Source organism: Podarcis erhardii (genome assembly GCF_964252035.2).
Source record: "Podarcis erhardii genome assembly, chromosome: 6".
NCBI lineage: Eukaryota > Metazoa > Chordata > Lepidosauria > Squamata > Lacertidae > Podarcis > Podarcis erhardii.
In genome coordinates this window covers 89,854,156-89,880,442 of record NC_138510.1, presented here as the reverse complement: position 1 = coordinate 89,880,442, position 26,287 = coordinate 89,854,156, and the positions used below count along the sequence as shown (strand labels likewise).

The 26,287-nt window shown below is 48.1% G+C and overlaps 1 protein-coding gene across 3 annotated transcripts in view; it reads left to right on the top strand.

Annotated features, from left to right (window-relative positions):
- NOS1AP (nitric oxide synthase 1 adaptor protein) overlaps window positions 1-26,287 on the top strand; it is a 226,750-nt gene that overhangs the window by 32,516 nt on the left and 167,947 nt on the right. Inside the window, exons 3-10 of one of the 3 annotated variants that reach the window (XR_014157408.1) lie at window positions 9,865-9,963; window positions 11,426-11,484; window positions 13,104-13,212; window positions 14,387-14,528; window positions 15,567-15,721; window positions 16,659-16,826; window positions 20,209-20,374; window positions 21,380-23,290. Coding sequence is in view for 2 of the 3 variants with exons in the window: in XM_081866018.1 (XP_081722144.1) it covers window positions 9,865-9,963; window positions 11,426-11,484; window positions 13,104-13,212; window positions 14,387-14,528; window positions 15,567-15,721; window positions 16,659-16,826; window positions 20,209-20,374; window positions 21,380-21,771 (1,290 nt within the window). In the remaining variant the exon portion in view is untranslated. Of the gene's footprint in view, window positions 1-9,864; window positions 9,964-11,425; window positions 11,485-13,103; window positions 13,213-14,386; window positions 14,529-15,566; window positions 15,722-16,658; window positions 16,827-20,208; window positions 20,375-21,379; window positions 23,439-26,287 lie in introns of those variants that run through there. The other 2 variants (XM_081866017.1, XM_081866018.1) reach the window with 2 other exon arrangements.

Sequence of the window (26,287 nt, the reverse complement as noted above, 5' to 3'; positions counted from 1 at the left end):
GCCCAGCCGTGTGCTAATGAAGGGGGGGAAAGCAGAGTAATGTGAATTCCTCAGATTCCAGCCTTAATCTGCCGCTCTGGATTCCATCTCAAGCTTAGCAGACAAGGAGGGAGGGAGCTGCCTGCCAGACGTCTTGGAAGGGGGGGGGGGCTAGCTTTTCCGGGAATCGCAAGGCCAACATGACCCAGGCAAAGGTGTGGCGGAGCAGCAGCAGTTGCCTTGTATTGAAGCCGAAGAACGAGAGAAACCCTGGCAAGGAGTACAATTTCCAAGCACTTAGCTAAGAAGTGTTTAAAATGCAGAAAAGGACCTGTTTTTTTGGGGGGGGGGGAGTGTGTCAAAGTCCTAGGTCAATATAGCTGCTTCGGATTTTTTCCATGATTGGTGGTATTTTTAAAGTGTTTTATCAACTGACCCTTATTATGGTCAGCGGGGGGGGGGGTGTAAGCAACGCTGGCATTTTCATCAATTTTTGAGACTTACTCTTTAAAGAGAGGGTTGAATTCATGAGAGAGACAACATCGATTTCAAAAAGGAGTGGGAACCATTTATAAACTATAATGGACGCTTGGGTTGCGAACGTGATCCATGCAGGATGCACGTTCGCAACTCGCAGCAGTGCGTCTGCATGCGCACGGGTTGCGATTCAGCACTTCTGCGCATGTGCAAAGCGCGATTTAGCGCTTCTGCGCTTGCGCTACCGCTGAAACCCGGAAATAACCCGTTCCGATACTTCCAGGCTTCGGCGCATGCCTAACCCGAAAAAACGCAGCCTGAAGCAGCTGTAATGCGAGGTATGACTGTATATAAAAAGACAGTATAAAGATTTGGACTCATTGGCAGGTTTTGACTAAACTTTCACAACTATATAAGAGGTAAAAACCAGTAGGGTATAGAATTTGTTTAATAAATCAATACGGAAATACGGGAGAAGCCAAAGTGGGGGTGGGGGGAGAAATATGGATATACAAATTGTTCAGTTAAGATTTGTGGAGAATCATAGAATCATAGAATCATAGAGTTGGAAGAGACCACAAGGGCCATCGAGTCCAACCCCCTGCCAAGCAGGAAACACCATCAGAGCACTCCTGACATATGGTTGTCAAGCCTCTGCTTAAAGACCTCCAAAGAAGGAGACTCCACCACACTCCTTGGCAGCAAATTCCACTGTCAAACAGCTCTTACTGTCAGGAAGTTCTTCCTAATGTTTAGGTGGAATCTTCTTTCTTGTAGTTTGGAACCATTGCTCCGTGTCCGCTTCTCTGGAGCAGCAGAAAACAACCTTTCTCCCTCCTCTATGTGACATCCTTTTATATATTTGAACATGGCTATCATATCACCCCTTAACTTCCTCTTCTCCAGGCTAAACATGCCCAGCTCCCTTAGCCGTTCCTCATAAGGCATCGTTTCCAGGCCTTTGACCATTTTGGTTGACCTCCTCTGGACACGTTCCAGTTTGTCAGTGTCCTTCTTGAACTGTGGTGCCCAGAACTGGACACAGTACTCCAGGTGAGGTCTGACCAGAGCAGAATACAGTGGCACTATTACTTCCCTTGATCTAGATGCTATACTCCTATTGATGCAGCCCAGAATTGCATTGGCTTTTTTAGCTGCCGTGTCACACTGTTGGCTCATGTCAAGTTTGTGGTCAACCAAAATTTGTTCTTACAATTTGAAAATTTAATAAAAATTATTAAAAAATAAAAATAAAGAGAGGGTTGAATTCCCCAATGTATATCGTATAGAGAAGAGCAAGGCAGACTTCAGCACATTAGTTCCTGCAGCATCCCTGCCTGACCCCATCCCACGGCTGCCAGGAATTTCTGCAGCACCCTATTCCCTCCGTCTGGCTCTCTTGGAGAAACCACCTAGGCAGACAGAAAGACAGCGGCTGGATAGTGACCTTTGTAAACGCAGAAGGAAGGCCAGCCAACCAGTTGCTGCTACTCATTTTAGAAGGCACAGCTGTCTATCTTTTCCTTTTCCTGCCCGGCGCAACTCCATGCTTAAAAGCACCCTGTCTGAGCATTGCTGTTGCCTCTGCACCAGCTGCTGCTGTTACCCCTGAGCTTTCACCACGAAAACCCGCTCTTTAGCGCTCCATCGGAGCAAATGTCAACTTGTGTTTCAATCGGATTGCTGTTGGCTCCGATGGAGCTTTAAAGAGCGGGTTTCTGTGGGGAAAGCCCCAGAGCAGAAAGGACAAGCGGAAGAAATTGTGGGAAGAATGGCAGATCAAGCTGATGGATTCTGCCGAAATGGCTAAAATGACTGGAAGAATCAGAAATTGGGAAGACCAACATTTTCATAAGGAATGGGGGAAATTATAATTTATCTTAAGAACCATTGTAAACAGCTAAAACCGTTGGTAGGATTGAAATGACAATTGTAGTTTAATGGTGAATTTTGGACATAACGGAGATGTAAAAGATTTGGATTAGCATAAAAGATGCAGGAGGAGATGATTAACAATATGTTTCTGAACACAGCATGTTTCCGAGCACAATTCAAAGTGTTGGTGCAGACCTTTAAAGCCCTAAATTGCCTCGGTCCTGTATATCTGAAGGAGCGTCTCAACCCCCTTTGTTCATCCCAGACACCGAGGTCCAGAGCCGAGGGCCTTCTGGCGGTTTTCTCACTGTGAAAAGTGAGGTTACAGGAAACCAGGCAGAGGGCCTTCTCGGTAGTGGCACCTGCCCTGTGGAACGCCCTCCCATCAGACGTCACATAAACAACTATTTGACTTTTAAAAGACAACTGAAGGCAGCCCTGTTTAGGGAAGTTTTTAATGTCTGATGCTGTATTGTTTTTCATATTCGATTGGAAGCTGCCCAGAGTGGCTGGAGAAACCCAGCCAGATGGGCGGGGTATAAATAATAAATTATTATTATTGTTGTTATTGTTATTCTTGTATGTTGGGTATGTGATTGTAAAACTTTAATCTGAAAGACCAAATAAATTATTAATAACAATAATAATAATAATAATACAGTGGTACCTTGGGTTACATACACTTCAGGTTACATACGCTTCAGGTTACAGACTCCGCTAACCCAGAAATAGTACCTCAGGTTAAGAACTTTGCTTCAGGATGAGAACAGAAATCGTGCAGCGGCAGCAGGAGGCCCCATTAGCTAAAGTGGTGCCTCAGGTTAAGAACAGTTTCAGGTTAAGAATGGACCTCCGGAACGAATTAAGTGCTTAACCCGAGGTACCACTGTAATAATAATAATAAAGAGGAGCGCTTCATGGCTGTGGCGCAAGAGTTTGCTCTGCCATTGGCTGCTTGCAGTCCAGGGCCATTCAGGAGAGCCTTCTTTGCGGAGAGATCTCCAGAAGAAAGCCCCGGTTCTGGTGGCGCTTCTTTCCCGGGGGGGGGGGGGTCAGGTGATTGTTGGAGACCTTCCCAATTTCTCCTTCCATGGATTTGCTCTCCGATATGTCACCTCCACCCCATTCCCGGCCGCTTCTTGTTTCTCTCTCCTCCCATGGTAAAAAATCGCAGCCCCCTTCAGAGGAGTGTGGTAGCCTCTGGCTTTTGTCAGGAATGCCTGGAATGGCTGTTGCATGTGGTCATTTTTCACCTTGGGCCTTTTCTAATCTGCAGGCAAAAGGCTGAATAGAATGTGCTGAGTTTTAATATATTTTCCGGACCAACTAGAGTTTAATTTGCGGAAACCCCCCATATTCTATCAAAACAGTGTCGGGAAATCCAGTTCGCTTACGCCAATGCGACTATTAGTCTAGCTTCTCAATTTTTATTTTGTAAATTTAAAGTTTTACATGTAATTTCCACGTATAATTCTTGGTCATTATCTCAAACCATCCAATTCCGTTCGTCTAATCCTACACAACTACAAATTTCAGATTATAATGCTGAAAGAAAGAAAGAACCGGACCCGCCTCAAAGAGCTAAATGCAACAGCAACATGCAAGTGTGTGCGAACAAGAATAAATCTATAAATATCTGTCTTCCCATAAGGAGAAGCGCACTTGGCCCAGGGTTCCTGATTGTATGGAGGAGCCCCTTGTGTGTTTTCGCTAGCACTGAACCTGTGATTTCAAAGACGCACTTGGTGTGTGTGGCCAGATGGCACGTCCAAGGCATTATTGCAAGCAGCAAATAATAATAATAATAATAATAATAATAATAATAATAATAATAATAATAATTATTATTATTATTATTTGTACCCCGCCCATCTGGCTGTGTTTCCCCAGCCACTCTGGGCAGCTTCCAACAAAGATTAAAAATACAATGGTACCTCGGGTTACATACGCTTCAGGTTACATACGCCTCAGGTTACAGACTCCGCTAACCCAGAAATAGTACCTCAGGTTAAGAACTTTACTTCAGGATGAGAACAGAAATCGTGCAGCGGGAGGCCCCCTTTGCTAAAGTGGTGCTTCAGGTTAAGAACAGTTTCAGGTTAAGAACGGACCTCCAGAATGAATTAAGTTCTTAACCCAAGGTACCACTGTACATTAAAATGTCACACATTAAAAGCTTCCCTAAACAGGGCTGCCTTCAGATGTCTTCTAAATGTCAGGTAGTTATTTATTCCCTTGACATCTGATGGGAGGGTGTTCCACAGGGCGGGTGCCACTACCGAGAAGGCCCTCTGCCTGGTTCCCTGTAACCTTACTTCTCGCAGTGAGGGAACCGCCAGAAGGCCCTCGGAGCTGGACCTCAGTGTCCGGGCAGAACGATGGGGGTGGAGATGCTCCTTCAGGTTTACAGGACCGAGGCCGTTTAGGGCTTTAAAGGTCTGCACCAACACTTTGAATTGTGCTCGGAAACGTACTGGGAGCCAATGCAGATCTCTCAGGACCAGTGTTATGTGGTCTCGGCGGCCGCTCCCAGTCACAAGTCCAGCTGCCGAATTCTGGATTAGTTGTAGTTTCCGGGTCACCCCACGTAGAGCGCATTGCAGTAGTCCAAGTAAGAGATAACTAGAGCATGCACCACTCTGGCGAGACAGTCTGTGGGCAGGTAGGGTCTCAGCCGGCGTACCAGATGGAGCTCTGGCGGGAAAGTAAACAGTGTTTCCGTGCGCTGCTCTGGTTTGCCAGAAGCGGCTTAGTCATGCTGGCCACATGACCCGGAAGCTGTACACTGGCTCCCTTGGCCAATAAAGCGAGATGAGCGCCGCAACCCCAGAGCCGGTCATGACTGGACCTAATGGTCAGGGGTCCCTCTGCCTTTACCTTTATCCCAAGTGTTACACCTCATACCTTGGTAAATCCCCCCTTTTTGAACTCCCAAGGGCTTTGAAGCCTGGAGGATGTTAGATGGGAATATATTTTTGTTCTGTGCATTTAAACCCCTGGATGCAAGGATTTAAATATTTATCAGGATCCTGAATAGCTGACGGCCAAGCATACTTTTGTACCTTTTTGCTGTTTATATTTCTTTAACACCCCCCCCTTCCAACTCTTGCCTCTCCTGGAGGACAAAAAGGTTGCCACCATTTTGTGACACGTTTGGCTGGTCCTAATAAAAGATATTATGCTACTGAGGATTATTTCTGCCCCTCTTATGGGCCAGCGTGGCTCCCTTTCCTCATTGCTCCTGCTTTGTGGCTCTTAGATGTTCTGAGAACTTAGTTAGGGTCTTTCCCCCACAGCCTGATTTTGGATGGCAAAAGGGTAGAGTTTCTGCTTTTTTAAATAGCCTCTGTGGAAAATAAAGGAGATGCTGAAGACAAAGGTCAGTTTGGAGAGATTGGGGGACTCTCATCCACTCCCCCTGGCCCAAATTTTATATGAATATTATATAACTGCCCTGGATGTGTGTATGAGTTTGTTTTGCTTGTGTAAACTATTGAGAGGTGGAAGCAGTGTGCATTAAACTGATGAATTCTGTCACATGTGACCTTTTGAAAACAGGATCTTCCTGATTCCATGATCTGATGTTGGCACCAGGCCTATGTCCTTCTGTGACATTGTTGACAAGGAAATCCAGCTTTCTATCACATTGCCATTCCCTGTTCCTGCCCCAAAATGATCAATATATGCCCCTCTCTTGGCAGTTTGCAAATGCAGAATTCCATGCTGGTCCCCTGCCTGGAGCAAGTCTGACCCATGGAGTGATTGTGTGGATAAATAAGGGTTGTAGAGATCACATGAAGCAGTTTCCCATGGCGCAAGGCCCTTTAGGAGATAGTTACACTCGGACAAGTCTTTGTAAATGTGCTTCTCAGCAGCCCAATGGTCAGTTAAGGCCGGTATCTAGCTTGAGGACATGCCGGTGGCTAACCAAGCCAGAAAACAGAACTGCCGACTCAGGATTTAATCGGGAGGCATTCACATTTTTATTAAAGATAAGATACAACATTTAAGAGTTTGCATTGTGGTTACAGAAGTGGATGGTTTTTACAGATCTGTAACTAATAAAGAAAATGAAGGGCTACTTGAGCATTTGGGTGAGCCCATGGGAATGAAATGCAATGCAAAATAAACTTGAGATAAAACAAAAGCTATGCAGTTTGCAAAGCTGGCATTACAAATATAGGAAGCAAGCAGCGAACTGAACCACGTCCGTCGTTGATTAAATAATTTGCTCTACTTGGTTCAAAGTGCAGAAATGTAGTAGGGAGAATAATTCTCAGTCTGTGCTGCTGTCTGGCTTTTTATACTTCTGTTCTGGTTAAAGGAGGAGCTGTCATGGTTGGATGATGCGTCCATCACCAATGGAGTTGCTACCTCCAGCTATCACAATGGCCCTTACGTTTCCTGATAGGAATGTCTCACCCCTGACTTCATACTGTGTGTTTGGACCTTCCCAACACCTGGGTATTTTGACTGATTCACACGTCCTTCCTTGGCACCATCTTCTGTCATGTTTCTGACAGCGTGAAATAATCTGTGTTTCATCTGCAGCATTGCTGTTCCTTAAGAACCGATGTACACCAAGGAAAAAAAGGTTTCCTATTGCTAAGCAAGGACCCTCTCCCCATCAGTGACAGAGCTTACTCAGGGCTCAGCCACACTAACCTTCGCTCTGCACAGCTCAGGGCAAAGGCCAAGGGCTTTCCAGGTCTGTGTTTGAGTCCTTCCTTCCTTCCTTTTTTGCCCCAGTGCTCTCCCTTTAAAATACTGCTCTTTACTGCGGTATCAGAACAAATGGCAATCTGCGGACAACTCAAATTGCTCCAATGCAGTAGTAAATGTTGGGTTTTCCTGAATAAAGCACCGGGGCAAAAAACAACAAAAAAGAACTAGTGTTAAAACATGAACTGGAGAAGCATAAGCCTGTGGCTAGAAAGGCTAAGTGTGGATGAGCCCTTAGTCTTCAGCAGGTCTTTCTCAGCAGCTGTGACTCATGTACGAAAACAATCCTTGCTTTATTCTCCTGTATAAAACAGTTATTGTAAAGCTGCTTGTGCAATAATTTTCCATCATAGGCTCAGATTTCACTCTGGACCTGAAGGTGCATAGAGGCTCCATCACACAATCTGAGATCTTCAGGCAAAGAACATACTGAAATCTTAAAATCTTTCAGGGGTCACCTGTGACTCCCTGTTATCATACCTCCGGAGGATGTCTCAGGATCCTGAATCCTACAGTGGGACCTCGGTTTACTAACTTAATCCATTCCAGAAGTCTGTTCTTAAACCGAAACTGTTCTTAAACCGAGGCATGCTTTCCCTAATGAGGTCTCCCATCACCGGGGCCCTTCCAACGTTCAGCTTCTGTTCTTAGACTGAGTTAAAGGTCTCAAACAATACAGTATTTCTGGTTTTGCGGTGTTTGTAAACCAAATCGTTCTTAAACTGGACTGTTCTTAAACCGAGGCACCACTGTATTTGATGGTTTTAAGACAAAGGTAACCCTGCCTTGTCAGTCTTGTTCTGCCCTAGTTCATTCAGATGTCAAAGAGGTAAACAACTATATGACATTTAGAAGACATCTGAAGGCAGCCCTGTTTAGGGAAGTTTTTAACGACTAATGTTTTAATGTATTTTTAACCTTCTGTAGGAAGCCGCCCAGAGTGGCTGGGGAAACCCAGCCAGATGGGCGGGGTAGAAATAATAATAATAATAATAATAATAATAATAATAATAATAATAATATTCCCATGGAGCGTGCTCTCAGGAATTCTGTGGAGGGCTGTACTTCTTGCCAAATGTGCCCTGAGGCTTGTGCTTCATGTTAGTACTGAGTCAGTGAGTTTGTCCCATCATCCATTTGTACTTCTCTGTTTTGTACAAGTCAGAAGTGGCTCAGAAGCTAGGAAAGGGTATGTTTTATACTACAGTGGTGCCCTGCAAGACGAACGCCTCGCAAGACGGAAAACCCGCTAGACGAAAGGGTTTTCCGTTTTGGAGGCGCTTCGCTAAACGAATTTCTCTATGGGGTTGCTTCGCAAGACGAAAAAATATTGCGAGTTCCCGCGGGGTTTTTTCGCTTTCCCCCCTCCTTTCCTAAGCCGCTAAGCCGCTTACCAGCTGTTCCGCTGATAAGCCGCTTAACAGCTGATCGCTAAAAGCCGCTAGACCGCTAATAGCGCTAATCCGCTAAGCTGTCAATGGGCTTGCTTCGCAAGACGAAAAAACCGCTAGACGAAGAGAATTGCGGAACGGATTCTTTTCGTCTGGCGAGGTACCACTCTATATGGTGGACCTGTAAAAGGGTAAAAGAGTGATGGGAAATAATTCATAATGAACTGGAAAAAATGTTTAAAAGCACCCCCCCCACACCCCAAAACGAAACCAAACCCAGAGTCCTTTCTGTTGCAGATAATTCAGACTGAAATTCCCAGGTGTCAAAAAAAGGTTATTTATGTATGACACTACTGCGGCCTGTGTTTCGTTAGCCCAAAAATAGAAAATGAGTGAGGTTCCAATTAAAGAAGATAGGCAAATTAAACTGATGGAATATGCACAGCTTGCGGTCCTAACATATAGAATAAGAGAACAAGAAGAACATAGCTTTAAAGAAGATTGGAAAACGTTTGTTGAATATATGCAGGGAAATTGTGTATATTTGAAAACGTGGGCAGCATTAACATAAATCCAGCAGTGTAAATAAGTTTTGGTAGGTGCAATAAATAGAATACTGAATGGTTTAGTTTATGTAAAATATTCAGCTATTTATGTTGTGCAAAATGAACCAAGGAAAGAGAGGAAGGGAAGTCGTTGATATTTTATGGTTTAAGTGAATATTAGGGATGTGGGTGGCGCTGTGGGTTAAACCACAGAACCTAGGGCTTGCCAATCAGAAGGTCAGCGGTTCAAATCCCCGGGACGGGGTGACCTCCCGTTGCTCGGTCCCTGCTCCTGCCAACCTAGCAGTTTGAAAACACGTCAAGGTTGAGTAGATAAATAGGTACCACTCCGGTGGGAAGGTAAACGGCATTTCCGTGTGCTGCCAGAGTCATGCTTGCCACATGACATGGAAGCTGTACGCCGGCTCCCTCGGCCAATAAAGCGAGATGAGCGCTGCAACCCCAGAGTCAGCCGCGACTGGACCTAATGGTCAGGGGTCCCTTTACCTTTACCGTTAAGTGAATACTCTAAAATGTAAAACAGAAAAAAAGGTGTCTTCCTCAACAGGCAGACAGCTGGCCAGGCCTGCGGAAGCTCCTTGCTGGGGTATCCCCTCCAAGCACATTGCATCTTCCGCTGACGCTGCCCTTGTCCATGGCCCACCTGTCTGGCCCCCTTCTGAGGTCGCTTGCGCATACTAGGGTCCACACAAAGTGCCCCTAGGAAACATGGTAGCTATGACATGGGGGCTGCCTTGCGCATGAAATAAACCTCTGGGGGTGGCAGGCCAAGGGGTGGATTTGTGTGCTTCACAAATAGCTTGGAGACGCTGCTGAGGGAGCCTTCCTTCCCATTGTGCTTTTGCTCCCCACAGTACGAGTTCAAAGCCAAAAGTATAAAGAAGAAGAAGGTCACTCTCATGGTGTCCGTGGACGGCGTGAAGGTGCTGCTGAAGAAAAAGAAGAAGAAGAAGGTGAGCTCCCGATTCCTCGGGCTGCAATAAACTCTGGGCCCCGTCTGTGCAATTCCTCCCTTAGGCTGGATGGAAGGAGATTTCGTTGACTTTCATGAGGCTGCCACTGTCCTTTCTGGCTCCATGAGGTAAAAGAGAGCTGTCTCTTTCCCCCATATTTGCTCGGGACACTTTTCTGCTCAGCCGGACGCAACCTGGGTGGCAAGGTTTCTTTTTGTCTCTGCCGGACAGGCCCTTACCAAAATTGGTCAAATCAAATGTTACAGAGGGGCACGGCCCAATCTTACAGGCAGCGGTGGCAGTGGTGGGGGACAGGGACGGACGGACAGTTAGACGGACAAAACAGAGGACACTTTTTTCTCTCCTTAGTGGTCCCTGTCCCTGCTGCTGTTGCCATGGGAAGAATGAGCAGTAGACCTGCATTTTCAAATGCACAGCAGCATTTCTTACTGCGTTGAGGGGGAAATGAAGGAGAGAACGGATCTTGTGGGAGGTACAAATAGGTGCTTTGAGACGCAGTCTTCTTGTCCTTCCTGCAGCCAGCAGCCGGGGGGTGGGGAGAGATCAAGGGGAAATTAATAATAATAATAATAATAATAATAATAATAATAATAATAATAATAATAATTATTTATATCCCGCCCTCCCCAGCAGAAGCCGGGCTCAGGGCGGCTAACAACAATAAAATAGTACAGCATTCTAAAATCATTTCATTATAAAATTAATTCAACTCAAATTGATGGCAACCATTAGGCTACAGTTCTGTGAAGATTGCCAAAGGCTGTGCCCTGACCAAAGGCCTGGTGGAACAGCTCTGTCTTGCAGGCCCTGTGGAATGATGTCAAGTCCCACAAGGCCCTAGTCTCTTGTGACAGAGCGTTCCACCAGATCGGGGCCATGGCCGAAAAAGCCCTGGCTCTAGTTGAGGCCAGCCTAACCTCTCTGGGGCCTGGGACCTTCAGGATGTTTTTGTTTGAAGACCGTAAGTTCCTCTGTGGGACATACCAGGAGAGGCGGTCCCGTAGGTACGAGGGTCCTAGGCCATATAGGGCTTTAAAGGTTAAAACCTTTAAAGAAGAATCTTCCTTCTCCTCTTTGCTCCCCTTCCACCCCGCTGCCACTGCTTCCGGGTGCACAGAAAAGGGACCCTTCAGTTTACAGGCCTTGTTTGGCTGTGCGCTCCTCTTACCCGAGTAGAACCTAAGCCTTGCCCATCAGCTGGCTACTGTGGGCCATATCCTGCTGCATTGGCTGCAGGTGCCTCTTCCTTCCTGGCAAAAGGCACCTGCAGCCAATGCAGAGTCAAATCTCATCCCGCCCGCCCTGTGGGTTGCAGGTGACATCAGCTGATGCCAGGTCACCTGAAGGATTGTGGGTGCACAAAACCTTCCTTGTGAGCTTTGTAATAACTCTGCCACTCAGTGAGGCATCTGTCTTGCTTATACGCAGCTCTCTTTTGCAGAAGAAAGAGTGGGACTGGGACGAGAGCAAACTGCTGGTGATGCACGACCCGATCTACAGGTGAGATCTCGAGAGCAGGGAAGGAGTGTCGGCTTGTAGCGCACTTAACTTGGGTCGGTCGGTGTCTGGCCAAAGGAAATCTACAGATGGACCTCTGGCCGCTGTTGGCAGGTTAATGAAAGGGGAAGCAGAGCCTTGTCTCAGGAAGAAGGGAACACTGCAAACGAGGCACAAGGGGAGGATGGGCTCGGTCGCTTTAAAAGAAAAAAACACACACACATAAAATGGAAAAGGACATGGTCTTGCTTGTCACTGTTCACAAGAGCCAGTTGATGCCCCCTGAAGGTTGACAGCAGGTGGACTTTTCTGGGTCAGGGATCCCCTCGCCACTTTGAGCGTTCCCACATGAAGCCTGCTGTCGTTCATTAGTGCCTGATGTCCTGTATGCAGAGGGACGCAGGTGGCACTGTGGTCTATACCACTGAGCCCCTTGGGCTTGCCGATCAGAAGGTTGGTGGTTCGAATTCCCGCGATGGAGTGAGCTCCCATTGCTCTGTCCCAGCTTCTGCCAGCCTAGCAGTTCGAAAACACGCTGGTGCAAGTACAGTGGTACTTCAGGTTACATACACTTCAGGTTACATACGCTTCAGGTTACAGACTCCGCTAACCCAGAAATAGTGCTTCAGGATGAGAACAGAAATTGTGCTCCGGCGGCGCACCGGCAGCACCATTAGCTAAAGTGGTGCTTCAGCTTAAGAACAGTTTCAGGTTAAGAACGGACCTCCAGAACGAATTAAGTACTTAACCCAAGGTACCACTTTAGATAAATAGGTACCACTGCGATGGGAAGGTAAACGGCATTTCCGTGCACTCTGGTTTCCGTCATGTCCTGTTGCGCCAGAAGTGGTTTAGTCCTGCTGGCCACATGACCTAGAAAGCTGTAGGCGGACAAGTGCCGGCTCCCTTGGCCTGAAAGTGAGATGAGTGTCGCAAGACCATTGTTGCCTTTGACTGTACTTAACCGCCCAGGAGTCCTTTACTTTTACCTTTTATGTTTATGCAGGTAAAGGTAAAGGGACACCTGACCATTAGGTCCAGTCGTGGCCGACTCTGGGGTTGTGGCGCTCATCTCGCTTTAGTGGCCAAGGGAGCCGGCATACAGCTCTGGAGGTCATGTGGCCAGCATGACTAAGCTGCTTCTGGCAAACCAGAGCAGCACACGGAAACGCCGTTTACCTTCCCGCCGGAGCAGTACCTATTGATCTACTTACACTTTGAGGTGCTTTCGAACTGCTAGGTTGGCAGGAGCAGGGACCGAGCAACGGAACTCACCCCGTTGTGGGGATTTGAACCGCCAACCTTCTGATTAGCAAGTCTTATGCTCTGTGGTTTAACCCATAGTGCCGCCCGCATCACTTCTTTATGCAGAGCCCACCCCAAATAACCATTCCAAGACAGGAGTTCCCTATTTGCCCTTGTCCTGATTTCCTCTTGTGCCTGGGTCGGAAGCTGTTATTGGACTCCCACCCATGGCAACCAGTATGGCCAGTGCCCAGGGGTGATGGGACTTGTGAGTCCCACCACACTGGATGGCCACAGGCTCCCATCCCAGCCAAAGAGCATGGGAGCCTCTTTTGCACATCTTGGGTACCTGTACAATTATTGTGCCGTTCCTGCAGGATATTCTACGTGTCCCACGATTCCCAGGACCTGAAGATCTTCAGCTACATTGCCAGGGATGGCTCCAGCAACGTCTTCCGCTGCAACGTCTTCAAGTCGAAGAAGAAGGTGAGCTCCAAGCTGGTCTGGTCTGGCCAGCAACAGGCAAGCCTTGGGGTGGGGGCCTCTGAGTATCTCTCTTTGCGGGGTAGGATCCTGCTGTAAATGTGGAGTTAGCACCTCTGGCAGAGATTGCAGCTGGAGACACAGTGTGGAACCTCAAACCTACTTATATGGGGATTGTGAGCAGGTTACAATGAAGGCAATTTTCTCCCCCAGATTGAAGCTAGTATGAGAAAAGACCAACTCTGGTGCCAAAGGTTTTTTCCCTTCTTCGACTCTTTCTGTTTTTACATGCTAAGGTAGACTGAAACATCTGGAGGGCCCCCCTCTGGACTTAAGAATTGGCTTCCCATGGAGACGCAAAGAGGTGGAGGGAATGTTCATTCATATGTGGGGGACTTGTAAAAGGGTAGAAGAGTATTGGGAAATGATCCATAACGAATTGGGGAAATAATTAAAAGTACTTTCCCCAAAAAACCAGAGTCTTTTCTGTTGGGGATGATTCAGACTGAAATTCCCAGGTGTCAAAAAAGGTTACTTCTGTATGTCACTACTGTGGCCCATGTTTTGTTAGCCCTAAAAAGTCCTAACCAAAGAAGAATGGGACTTAAGTTGACAGAATATGCGCAGCTTGCAGACTTAACCTATAGAATAAGAGAACAAGAAGTAGATACATTTAGAGAAGACTGGAGAACGTTTTTTGAATCTATGGGAAATAATTGTGTACAGCTGAAAACCATGGCAGCATTAAGATAAATTCAACAGTGTAAACAAGTTTTGATGGATGTAATAATGGAATACTGAATGGTTTAGTTTATGTAAAATATGCAGGGATTTGTTATATGCAAAATGAGCCATGGAAAGAGAAGAAAGGAAGTCGCTGATATCTTAAGGATGTTTAATGAGTATTTTAAATTGTAAAATGGAAAATTTAATAAAAATTATATTAAAAAGAGAGAGAGAGGATGGGGGAGCTGGGGGCAGTTACTTGGGCACAAATGCCTTGCCTGGACTGCTTGAATGGTCAGGATCCTGTGTGACGCTACCTCTAGTTGGAGTTGCATCCTTGGGTTTCTCTCCAGCTTGCATCAGGGCAGAGGTGGCAGGGGGCTCTTGATTTGGCAAAGGGTCCGTGGTTCTTTGTGTCCCGGCAAGAACCTCTTTCCTTGCCTCTCTGCAGAGTCAGGCCATGCGCATTGTCCGAACTGTGGGGCAAGCGTTTGAGGTCTGCCACAAGCTGAGCCTGCAGCACACTCACCAGAACGCGGACGGCCAAGAGGACAGCCAGAGCGAGAAGGGCAGAGAAGACCCGGAGGCGCCAGGTGCGTGGGCGAGGGCTAAGAGGCTGCTGCTGGCACCCTCAATCTGGATGTTCCTCCTCCTCGGACTAAGTCCTGAAGAGAACCACTCTCTTCTCACAGCAACAGGCCTGGCAGAAACCACCAGGAGTTGTGTGGATCTGTCATAGATGCTTCAGTTGAGATTCCTGGAAGGGTCCCTTCCAATGCCACAGTTCTGTGACTCTACAATTCCATAACCACCCCCGGGTGGGGAGGAAGCCCAACACCGTCCTCATAGTGTCAGCCTGCAGCAACGTGACGAGGAAAGTTGCACTTGGCAAAGTTTGAGAAACTCCCTCTCCCTCTGAGTTGAAAGGGTGTGCAGAGCAAACATCTGGCCCCATACTGTCAGGGACAGGGCAGAGGAGGAATGATAGAAATGGCCTCCCCGGCCTGACCCTTCCAGAGGAGAAGAAGGCAGTTCAGAGTTACAACAGGGGTTTGAAGGAGGTCACAGCTCAGGGGAAGATGAGGGGGAAAGTTGGGAAATAATGGGAGAGGAGGAGGAGGAAGAAGAAGAAGCACCAAAGGGGCGTCAGTTGATGGACTCAGTGTCTTTAGAAAGCATTCCAGACCCTCCATCTCCCAGAACCTGGCGAGCCTTGAAAGTAGGAGAGCAAAGAGCTCAAAGGCAGAGGGCACATAGCAGCACCCATAGCTGTGACACATGAGAGAAGAACGGGGGTAGACACTCACTCGGGGCAACACCATAATTCCAAGAGGCTGCATTCCCAAGCCTCTCTCTGTGAATATTGAATAAAAAGCTGTTGGTAAGAACTTTCTCTTGCCTTATGCGTTCCTGGCGTCCTGCCATGGGGGTTGGATCTTCTGCCGCCTGACGCATCAACCCCACAACCCACTGCCTGCCCCTTAGCAAGCAGGCCACATGGGGCTTCTACTGGCCCCCTTGACCGTTAGAGGAGAAGCTTGCGGACTTCCTTCCATTTTCTACCAAGAGTTTTTGGGGATAATTCCCTCCACCACCACCCTGCCCTCACGGTACAATTTGTTTTCTCCTAGCCTTGCCTGAAGCCGAGTCGGTTGTCGCCGCTGAGGAAACAGACATTGATGCCGTGGACTCTGGGCTGCCGGGGAGGCACCACTTGGAGTTCAACAGGGGAGTGACGGACCTTGATGCTGTCGGGGGAGAGCTGCCTGGCCTGCTTTGCACCAAGGTACGTTCATCTTGAGGGACACGGGTGGCGCTGTGGGTTAAACCACAGAGCCTAGGACTTGCCGATCAGAAGGTCGGCAGTTCGAATCCCCGTGACAGGGTGAGCTCCCATTGCTCGGTCCCTGCTCCTGCCAATCTAGCAGCTTGAAAGCACGCCAGTGCAAGTAGATAAATAGGTACCACTCCGGCGGGAAGGTAAACGCCGTTTCCGTGTGCTGCTCTGATTTGCTAGAAGCGGCTTAGTCATGCTGGCCACATGACCTGGAAGCTGTACGCCGGCTCCCTCGGCCAATAAAGCGAGATGAGCACCGCAACCCCAGAGTCAGCCACAACTGGATCTAATGGTCAGGGGTCCCTTTACCCTTACATTCATCTTGGGGGGCAGGGGAAGACTGCAGCCTACGAAAATCTGTTGGCTCCCATTCCGTAGAACCAGGAGTCTGCGAAAGAGCAGGCTGCAGCCACAGCACAGGGGAAAGATCCGCGTTTCTGTGGATCTAATCTTGGGGGGTGGGTTTGATCTTTCTTGCCTTAGAATTGGCAAATCAAAGCAACTCTGTGGTGTCTTCCCCCAGTGGGACTGAGGTCCACCGCCGAGGGCCTTCTGGCGGTTCCTTTGCTGTGAGAAGCCAGGTTACAGGGAACCAGGCAGAGGGCCTTCTCGGTAGTGGCACCCGCCCTGTGGAACGCCCTCCCACCAGATGTCAAAGAGAAAAACAAGTACCAGACTTTTAGAAGACACCTGAAGGCAGACCTGTTTAGGGAAGCTTTTAATGTTTAGTAGATGATTGTATTTTAATATTCTGTTGGAAGCCGCCCAGAGTAGCTGGTGAAACCCAGCCAGATGGGTGGAGTATAAATAATAAGTTGTTGTTGTTGTTGTTGTTGTTGTTGTTGTTGTTGTTTCTGATTCCCTGCAGCTTGCTTGTCTTTTTCAGGGCTTGCTCCACAACGAGGACATCCTGACGGCTTCCCCCGAGATGCTGCTCCCGTCTTCTGCCCAGCTGTCTGAGCCAGGGACCCCTCTCTCTGCTCACCACCAAAGGCAGCTTCTGCAGCAGCTCTTGCAGCAGCAGACACAGCAGACTCAAGTGGCCGTGTCCCAGGTTGTTATCTCTGTTCTGCGGGAGGGAAGAGCACAAAGGGATCCACGGGGCAGAGCCGCTGCATGAAATGCGCCTGTCCTAGAAATCACCAGATGCCTTAAAGGGCCAGTGGCTGGTTTCATGAGAGAGATGCCCTATTGGGTCCCTGTGACTCTGTGTGGTGTAGTGGTTAAGAGCAGTAGATTCGCAATCTGGTGAACTGGGTTCGCGTCTCCGCTCCTCCACATGCAGCTGCTGGGTGACCTTGGGCCAGTCACACTTCTCTGAAGTCTCTCAGCCCCACTCACCTCACAGAGTGTTTGTTGTGGGGGAGGAAGGGAAAGGAGAATGTTAGCCGCTTTGAGACTCCGTAGGATAGTGATAAAGCGGGATATCAAATCCAGACTCTTCTTCTTCTTCTTCTCATTCGCTCTCCTGCGTTGTTGTTTTTATTGCACGTTCAGTGTTTCCACGGAATGTTGCTCAGGAGTCTGTTCCTTATTCCTATATATTTTTAATTCTGCCTGCTATCCCTTTTTAAAAAAAACTCTTTTTATTCGAAATTAAAACGAAACATATTATGCAGAAACGTATCATCCTTATTTCCCCCTCCCTCCCCCACAAAACCTACCCACACCCACCCCCCGACTTCCCTCAGTTCCAGTCTTTGATTTCTCTAAAAATGCTGTTTTCCGCATGTTACACAGCTGTATAGACCCTCAAACTATTTAGCTGATTATTATCAATAAAAAGATGGTGAATGTTTATTCAAAGCCAGCCAAGCAGTCCAGTTTGCTTTGTTGCGTCTTCAAATACTTTGTAAAGGGTTCCCATTCATCTTTAAAATCACAGTTATCCTTGTCCCGTAGCTTGTATGTCAGTTTTGCCAGTTCTGCATAGTCCATTGATTTTTCTTGCCATGATTCTTTAAGGTTTTTGTATTATTATTATTACTCGTTCAGTGTTTCCACGGAATGTTGCTCAGGAGTCTGTTCCTCATTCCTAACTATTTTTAAATCTGCCTGCTATCCCAGCATGGCTTTCGACAGTTATCTTGGCTTTCAATATCACCAGAATACTGCTGTTCTCCCTCTTTGCCCCAGCTCATTCTCCCTCCATTCAGTCTGGCACCTCCAACTGCTTATCCTGCCTAATTGGATGTCTCATCACAGTTTCAAACTCAAGATCTTTTCTCCTAAGCCTTCCTCTGCTCAGTTACTCTCAGTAGCCAGTAGCAACGGCCATGGCTTCCTCTGTTGTCCAGGCACCAAGCCTCAATTTCAGCTTTGAAAGCTCCCTCTCTCTGGCTCTTAGCGTCACTCAGTTCCCATCACGTTTCTCCTCCCTGGGCCATGTTGTGAAAACCCACTTTTCCTGGGCGCATTTTCTACCCCTCTTTACAAACTGGTAGCTCTGTGGGTTAAACCACAGAGCCTAGGGCTTGCCGATCAGAAGGTCGGTGGTTCGAATCCCCACGACGGGGTGAGCTCCCGTTGTTCGGTCCCTGCTCCTGCCAACCTAGCAGTTCAAAAGCACGTCGAAGTGCAAGTAGATAAATAGGTGGCGCTCTGGCGGGAAGGTAAACGGTGTTTCTGTGCGCTGCTCTGGTTCGCCAGAAGCGGCTTAGTCATGCTGGCCACATGACCTGGAAGCTGTACACCGGCTCCCTCGGCCAATAAAGCGAGATGAGCGCTGCAACCCCAGAGTCGTCCGCAACTGGACCTAATGGTCAGGGGTCCCTTTACCTTTATGTTTACTAACTGCATTCTCACACAGTTTGTCCCAATTACCTTCACGCTTCCTTCCCTCTGTTGGTTTCCCCCTCTTTCAAAATATGTCTAAGGACCTGGCTTTCTTTGTTTCTTTTGCTCTGCAAAGTGTTAGATACATTTACAAGGACACTGACGATGCTTCAGCACATATATTGCATCCTGGCTTTTTATAGTGATGTGATACATGGTAGGTTTGTATTTGATCATAGATTAAATAATGATAATCTGTTGCAGTTTACCATTAGATTTTCCTTTAGTTAGTTATGCAGTGATTTATCACTTACATCTGTTTCTGAAGCTAGCTTCTGTGACTGTAAGTAGGGCTATTTTTTGCATTATAGCCACAACAGTGATTACCTGATGTTTAGTCCTGATTGTGAATTCTGACTACTTTGAGGCGATTAGTTTTCAACAGGTCCTTTAGGGAATCACCAACTCCAGTAAGAGTGATTTGAAACAGAGCCATGCCTCCGTTTTGTTTGTTTTTGTTTAATTTATAACACTTCTAAGCAATACTTTATATACAATGGGGAAAGACATGCATAGGCCAAATACAATGTTGAAGACAGCATTTTCCGTAACAAAAAAACCCAAACACTCATGTACATGAATTCAACTGTCTGTTGCAGTTTATTTAACAATATGCTATAGAAGTAAGAAACAAGTTTTGTTCCCCCCTCCCATTCTATACAGTGATTGAATCTTCTTGCAATTTTTCATATTCATAGTAATTCTAGAGCTTGCGTGATTTACGCTATAATTGCGCTTCTTCATTTCAAGTTTCACATCGCTGAATTAAAGAAAAGAATATGCTTCTTCCGTATTGAAATTAGTATGGCCTGAGAAGTGGTCATCCCTATTTTATTTTTATTTCTTTGTAAACCCGAAACCAGTTTTTATCCATTTTGTTTCTGTCTCTGAGATAGTGGCAAAGATGCTTAGCCTGAAGGCATGTTGCCAGGCGGCAGGAAATGTGGGTGTTCCCACAGTGTGCATAATGTACGTCCCCAAAATGTCCTTGTAGGGGGAGGGGGGAGTACTGTAAAAATAAGGGCGGAAGTCACGCCATTGGCTGCCTTCTCCACAAAACAATCTGCAATGTTTCAGGACCCCCCACCCCTTAAAATGCCCCCTCCCCAATTTGGGGACGTGGGTGGCACTGTGGGTTAAAGCACAGAGCCTAGGACTTGCCGATCAGAAGGTCGCGGTTCAAATCCCTGCGATGGAGTGAGCTCCCATTGCTCAGTCCCTGGTCCTGCTAACCTAGCAGTTCGAAAGCACGCCAGTGCAAGTAGACAAATAGGTACCGCTCTGGCGGGAAGCTAAACGGCTTTTCCGTGCGCTGCTCTGGTGCGCCAGAAGCGGTTTAGTCATGCTGGCCACATGACCTGGTAGCTGTACGCCGGCTCCCTCGGCCAGTAAATCGTGATGAGCGCAGCAACCCCAGTCAGCCATGACTGGACCTAATGGTCAGGGGTCCCTTTACCTTTAGCAGTTTTGTGACGGCCGTAGCAAATGTGTGCCTACATGGGTGCAGAGTGTCTTCCGAGAAGATTTCCCTTTGCTTCCTTCCCCGCTTCCTCGGAGCCTCTGCATCTCAACTGAGTCTTCCTTTATCTCTGTTCCTGCAGGTGCACTTGCTGAAGGACCAGCTGGCAACAGAGGCCGCTGCTCGCCTTGAGGCCCAAGCCCGAGTGCACCAGCTCCTGCTGCAGAATAAGGACCTCCTGAACCATATTTCGCTTCTGGTGAAGCAGGTGCAAGAACTAGAGGCAAAGCTGTTGGGATCCAACCCCAGTAAGAGCTCCTCTCCCTCCATACTCCTCCTCCCTTTTCATTCTTCGGCTTCTCCTTAACGCTTAGAGCAAGCTTTTTATCTGACAGTTGCTATTCCGCCTTTGTGCTTACCATCGCAGTGACACTGCGAGCAGGGGCGGAGGAAGGGGGTGCGGTGGGGGCAGGCCGCCCCGGGTGTCACCCCTGGGGGGGTGACAAAATGCCAGATGGCACTCATCATGAGGTCTGTAGCGTGCCTGAGCCACCCGTCTCTCCTGGGAGTGACGCAATGGCTTGGGCGCCCACAGGCTCCACTCTGCCCCAAACGGTCCGCCCGCCGCCTCCCCCTCAGGTATAGGGCGGCTGAGTGGGAGGAGGCAGGCAGACTCTTCTGAGGCCCCACGGAGCGTCCTGCCCTGGCTTGCCCCACCCCATGGGTGGCTGGCCCCGTCCCTAGCATAGCTGTCAACCGTCCCTTATTTGTTGGGAAACTCCCTTATCCCAGCGCCATGTCCCGCTGCTGTCCCGGATTGATGATGTCCCTTAAATTTCCCGGGTTTCATGCTCGCCTGGCAAGCAGCGGCTCAGGGTCCTCCGCCGCGAGAGTCCTCCCTTTTCCCCCTCGGGGGCGTGTCGTGAGGAGACGGGTGGCGGCAGGCGGGCAGGCAGGCAGCCCCTCTCTTGCAAGACTTCCGCTGCTCTGCCAGTGGGAAGGTAAGCGGTGTTTCCATGCGCTCTGGTTTCCGTCACAGTGTCCCGTTATGCCAGAAGCGGTTTAGTCCTGCTGGCCACATGGCCCAGAAAGCTGTCTGTGGACAAACGCCAGCTCCCTCGGCCTGAAAACAAGATGAACGTCGCAACCCCATAGTCGCCTTTGACTGGACCTAACTATCCAGGGGTCCCTTTACCTTTTTTTACATGACATTTGCTGCCAGCCTAGAGGATCTCCTGCCTGAGCCTCCCTCTCTCCTATCAGACAGACTGGATACAGGGCCTGACGCTGCTGCTTCTCTCTTTGTCTTTCAGGAGGCTCTCGGGACAGCTTGTTGGAAATCACCTTCCGCCCCGGCGGGCTGCCTGTTCTGTGTGACCCCAGCACCCCTCTGCCCGAAGACACTCGCCCCCTCCAGCTCCACCCCAGCTTCTCCAGTGCCGCCAACTCTCTGGCCAGCCCCTTAGGTAGGAGCGACTGCCTGGCCAAGCTGGAATGCTTCTGCTTCCTCCCTGGCGACGGCCCTCCCTTGGGCAGCTTGGAGCTCCTCAAGTTCCGTGAGTCGGGGATCGGCTCCGAGTTCGAGTCCAACGCGGACGACAGTGAGGAGTGGGACTCGTGGGGCCAGGAGGACTCGCTCCGCCTGTTCAGCGTCCTCGACAAGCAGGGCCTGGGAGATAGCTTGGATGAAGAGGTTGCCATTTAAGAGGAGGCAGAGATCTCAGGCCCGTGGCAAGCGACAGGGGAGGAGAGAGTGGGGGGCTCAGGCCTCCTTGCAAACAGGCCGAGGAAAGCCTGCTTCTCTGTTTTTCTGTGTCTTGGTACCTGAAAATCAGGAGTAGGTGTGGCGGTTTTCCTCCTGAAGGCAAGAGCCGCTTTCCGGGCCCCCAAAGGTCTCAGGAATTGTTTTCATTTATTTATATATATATAGTAATGCCATATTGCACCACCAAAAAGGGACACTCGGTGCAAGTGACAGCATCTTGAGGATCCTCATCTTTCTTTTAGAAAAGCTGAAAAGGTGTCAGCAGTTCCTGGTGAAACCTTAAAAAGCCAGCAGTGAGAGTGTGCAAAGTTGCCAGTGTTTAGGTGTCTCTTCATAACACTCCCCCTCCCTCAAAGTCCTATTAGACGCTGGATAAATTATGCAAATCTAGCAAGGACCTGCAAGTTGGCCTCTTTTGCATCATGCGTGCAGGTGGCAGAATTCAGAGGGGCCTTTTGTGTACCTAGTGGGTTAGATTCGGCTACTGAGTCGCATCCGCAAAAGCCCTGCAGGGGGATTTCCCCTCCTCCTCCCTCGCTGCCTCCCATACTTAGGATAATCCCTAGTCAGCTTCCAGACAGGACCAATAGCCTTACGTTTCTGCAAACCTCTGAAAGAAACAGTTCAATTATGACAGGGGTTGCCTGTGGATAAATGATCGAACCTTGGTTGGAATTGGTATCAGAACTGTGGGCCTGATAGCGTCTCCTACAGTTTTTGAATACCGTTGAAATTCTTGACATGGCAGCCTCAGTTCCAGAAGCTCAAATCGTCGTCTTTTGTCGTAACTCTGGCACCTTAGTCCCCTGAACGTATAACTGCAGGAACATAGGAGCGGGTTCCTTATGGAAGCAACTCCACAAAAGAGGCCTGTGTGTCTGAAAGCTCAGACTGCCTCTGCATTCGTCCCAAAAATCTCATAGACGAGTCAGAGCTACAGTTGCGCTTGGAACTGGGCACGAGAAAAGTTAGAATTTCTTTGTCTAAACTCAGAAAACGGCTCAGTTCTTTCTAAGCAAATTCCAAGTGTGCAGAATGGATGGGTGAGAGGCAGAGCAAAGACTACATATGTTCCTCTCTAGCTTGGATTTGAACCTGAGCCAGAGAAGAACTTTTTGGGGGGTTGCAATGCGTGTTTTGTATGGAGGCAAGCGTTATACACTTTGCTGTATTTGTTCTCTGAGATGCAGTCAGGCAATGCTTGGCATCATCGGTAGTTAAGCGTTGGCTCCATTGGCTCCATGTCGTGATTGTCCTTTGGGAAGCAGCATCTCACCCCTGGCCTTCCATTTGCCAGGTTCTTTTCCCCACGTGAGACATGGCCTCTCCTGCCCTGCTTTCTCTTTTGTGGATTTCTGAGGGATAGGGCGAGCGGCGTACTGCAAGCGAGAGGTCCAGATTTTTTAGTTTTAACTTAAGACACAAAAGAATCCTAAAGGAGCTTCCGTGTTCAGAATACGTTTTGCAAGATGGACTTCTCACCTTCAGGGAGCTGTTGAGTAAAACAACAGGGCGGTTTCTTAAGGGTCCCTGCGCAGCATAAAACTGAACTAGAACTCAGTCGTGCAAGAAAGCAGGGCAGCATTTCAATCTATGAGGACTGGCCCATATTACCGTATTTTTTGCTCTATAAGACTCACTTTTTCCTTCCTAAAAAGTAAGGGGGAATGTGTGTGCGTCTTATGGAGCAAATTCAGGCTGCGCAGCTATCACAGAAGCCAGAACAGCAAGAGGGATTGCTACTTTCACTGCACAGCGATCCCTCTTGCTGTTCTGGCTTCTCAGATTCAGAATAATTTTTTTTTTCTTGTTTTCCTCCTCCAAAAACTAGGTGCGTCTTGTGGTCTGGTGCGTCTTATAGAGCAAAAAATACGGTATGACTGGCAGCTAGAAGAAGTGCCCCCCCCCTTCCAGCTCTTACCCTGACCAGAAGCTGCAGAGATCCCTGCTGCCCTCTTAATACTGCCCTGAAGAAACATCATGTGCTCAGAAACATCATGGGGCTGTTGGGCTTTTGTTCAGTTTGACCTTTCCTTAGGTGTTTCCATAGCTCGAATTTTGTTCTGTTCTCCTGCAAGCCGCTGCAGACTTTGCCATTATTTAATTTGCAGGCCGTTGCCTCGGTTTGTGAGGAACGATCGCTTCTGTCCTTCCCTTTTGGGGAGCATAAGGCACCAAAGGAAGATTTGCGATTAATATTTTCCAGGGTTTTAATATTTTCCCAAGGATTTGCTTGCAAACAAGGGTCATGGGATGTAGTTGGAGAAATCACAACGATGAACAGGGAGAGGGAGAGATACAGCTGCACAGGGAGGCACGTTGCATTTAACTGCTGTGCAGTTTTTATTAAGCAAATTGGATTTGTTAATAATAAAAGTTCCATGATTTTTACGCAAAACTACAGGGACGCGGGTGGCGCTGTGGGTTAAACCACAGAGCCTAGGACTTGCTGATCAGAAGGTTGGTGGTTCAAATCTCCGCGACGGGGTGAGCTCCCATTGCTCGGTCCCTGCTCCTGCCAACCTAGCAGTTCGAAAGCACGTCAAAGTGCAAGTAGATAAATAGGTACCGCTCCGGCGGGAAGGTAAACGGTGTTTCCATGTGCTGCTCTGGTTCGCCAGAAGCGGCTTAGTCATGCTGGCCACATGACCCGGAAGCTGTACGCTGGCTCCCTCGGGCAATAAAGCAAGATGAGCGCTGCAACCCCAGAGTCGGTCACGACTGGACCTAATGGTCAGGGGTCCCTTTGGGGGATGCAGTTTTCACATAACATCCACAGGATTCCACCTGTGTCTGCAAGACAATACCTTTCTTTTGCGGCTGCTCTCCACCCTTTCCTTCCACCCCTGGTTCAGAGAAAGCAATGCAAATGTGATAAGCCATTGAACAAGCTGTGTCCCTTCCCCTCTCTTGTGCAGCTTCAGCAAAGCTTTCTTGGTTTCCTGTGGCATATCCAGGTTTGGAGGGAGGGAGTCCTTAAGCTACGGTTTCCTGGTCTGGATCTTGCAGGAAACCATGGCTTGAGAAAACAAGTGAAGTTTCCCGTGAGAGGGAAGCAGCACATGGCTCGGTCTTAGGTTGAGAAGCCACGGTTTATCTGACTAGGGTTGTTACATCTGGAGCTAGTTTATGTTTGCCACTTAAGAGCCAGTGTGGTGTAGTGGTTAAGAGCGGTGGACTCGTAATCTGGTGAATCGGGTTCACCACTCACCTCACAGAGTGTTTGTTGTGGGGGAGGAAGGGAAAGGAGATTGTTATCTGCTTTGAGACTCCGTAGGGTAGTGATAAAGCAGGATATCAAATCCAAACTCTTCTTCTCTTCTTAACCCGGCGAGTTTGAAGCCAAATTATCTCCCCTGAGGAAGTCAGGCCTATTGTTTGCTCAGTAGTTTGGGCTCTCAGGGATGCAGCTCTGGGAGAAAGTGCCTTTGGGGTGAATTGAGAGGGAGGGCGTAATCCTGCTGGTCTTGTTCAGGAAGAGGAAGGGAGCATCCGAGATACTTCTGTGTTTTGGGAAGAGCCAAGAAGGGGCCGGGCTGCTGCTCTCAACCTAGGTCAGGCCCTGATATCCCAAGACTTTGCTGAAGACGGGAGGGGGGCATGAAAGTGGGAAGGGGGTGAGCTGGACTGTGCCAAATGAATGTTTTTCGACATGGAATGAGTGTGTGTCGGTTGTAAGGGCAGGAAAGCGCCTGCCATGGAGCAGCCAGGGCAGAGGTGCCAGCATGCCCAGCAGCACTGCCAGATGCCTCAGGCAAGAAAATGCAATTTGAAGAGGAAGGCACCTGCTTGCTTTCTCACAGCAGCCCAGACTGCTTAGAGCATGGGTAGGCAAACTAAGGCCTGGGGGCTGGATCCGGCCCAGTCACTTTCTATTTTTTTTTTTTTAATGATGTTTATTCAAATTTTAAAGATTACAAAGAGAAACAAAAAGGAAAACAAAACCAATACATAAAAACAAGTCACATCAAAAAAAAAAAAGGAAAACAGATAAAAAAGGGGGAAAAATACATACAATAAAAAAAAGAACAAATCAAACCTTTACCTAACTTTCTTTCTTTAGCTTATTTCCTTGACCTCCTCACACACACCCCTTATGTATTCCAGTTCAGTTAAATATTTCAGCAAATCCTTCATCTTTGTTTTTATCCTAATAATCCATCCTAATATACTGCAATTTTACATTCTCTTCTTTCACCAATTAACCATCAATTTTTACTTTATTTAATCTTATTTCTCATTAAAACTAATATATTTGAACTTGATCTCTTAAGACATTTCCCCTAGGGTCATAAAATTTTCATCAGCCCAGTCACTTTCTAAATCCAGCCCACGGACAGTCCGGGAATCAGTGTGTTTTTACATGAGTAGAATGTGTCCTTTTACAGTGGTACCTCGGGTTACATACGCTTCAGGTTACAGACTCTGCTAACCCAGAAATAGTACCTCGGGTTAA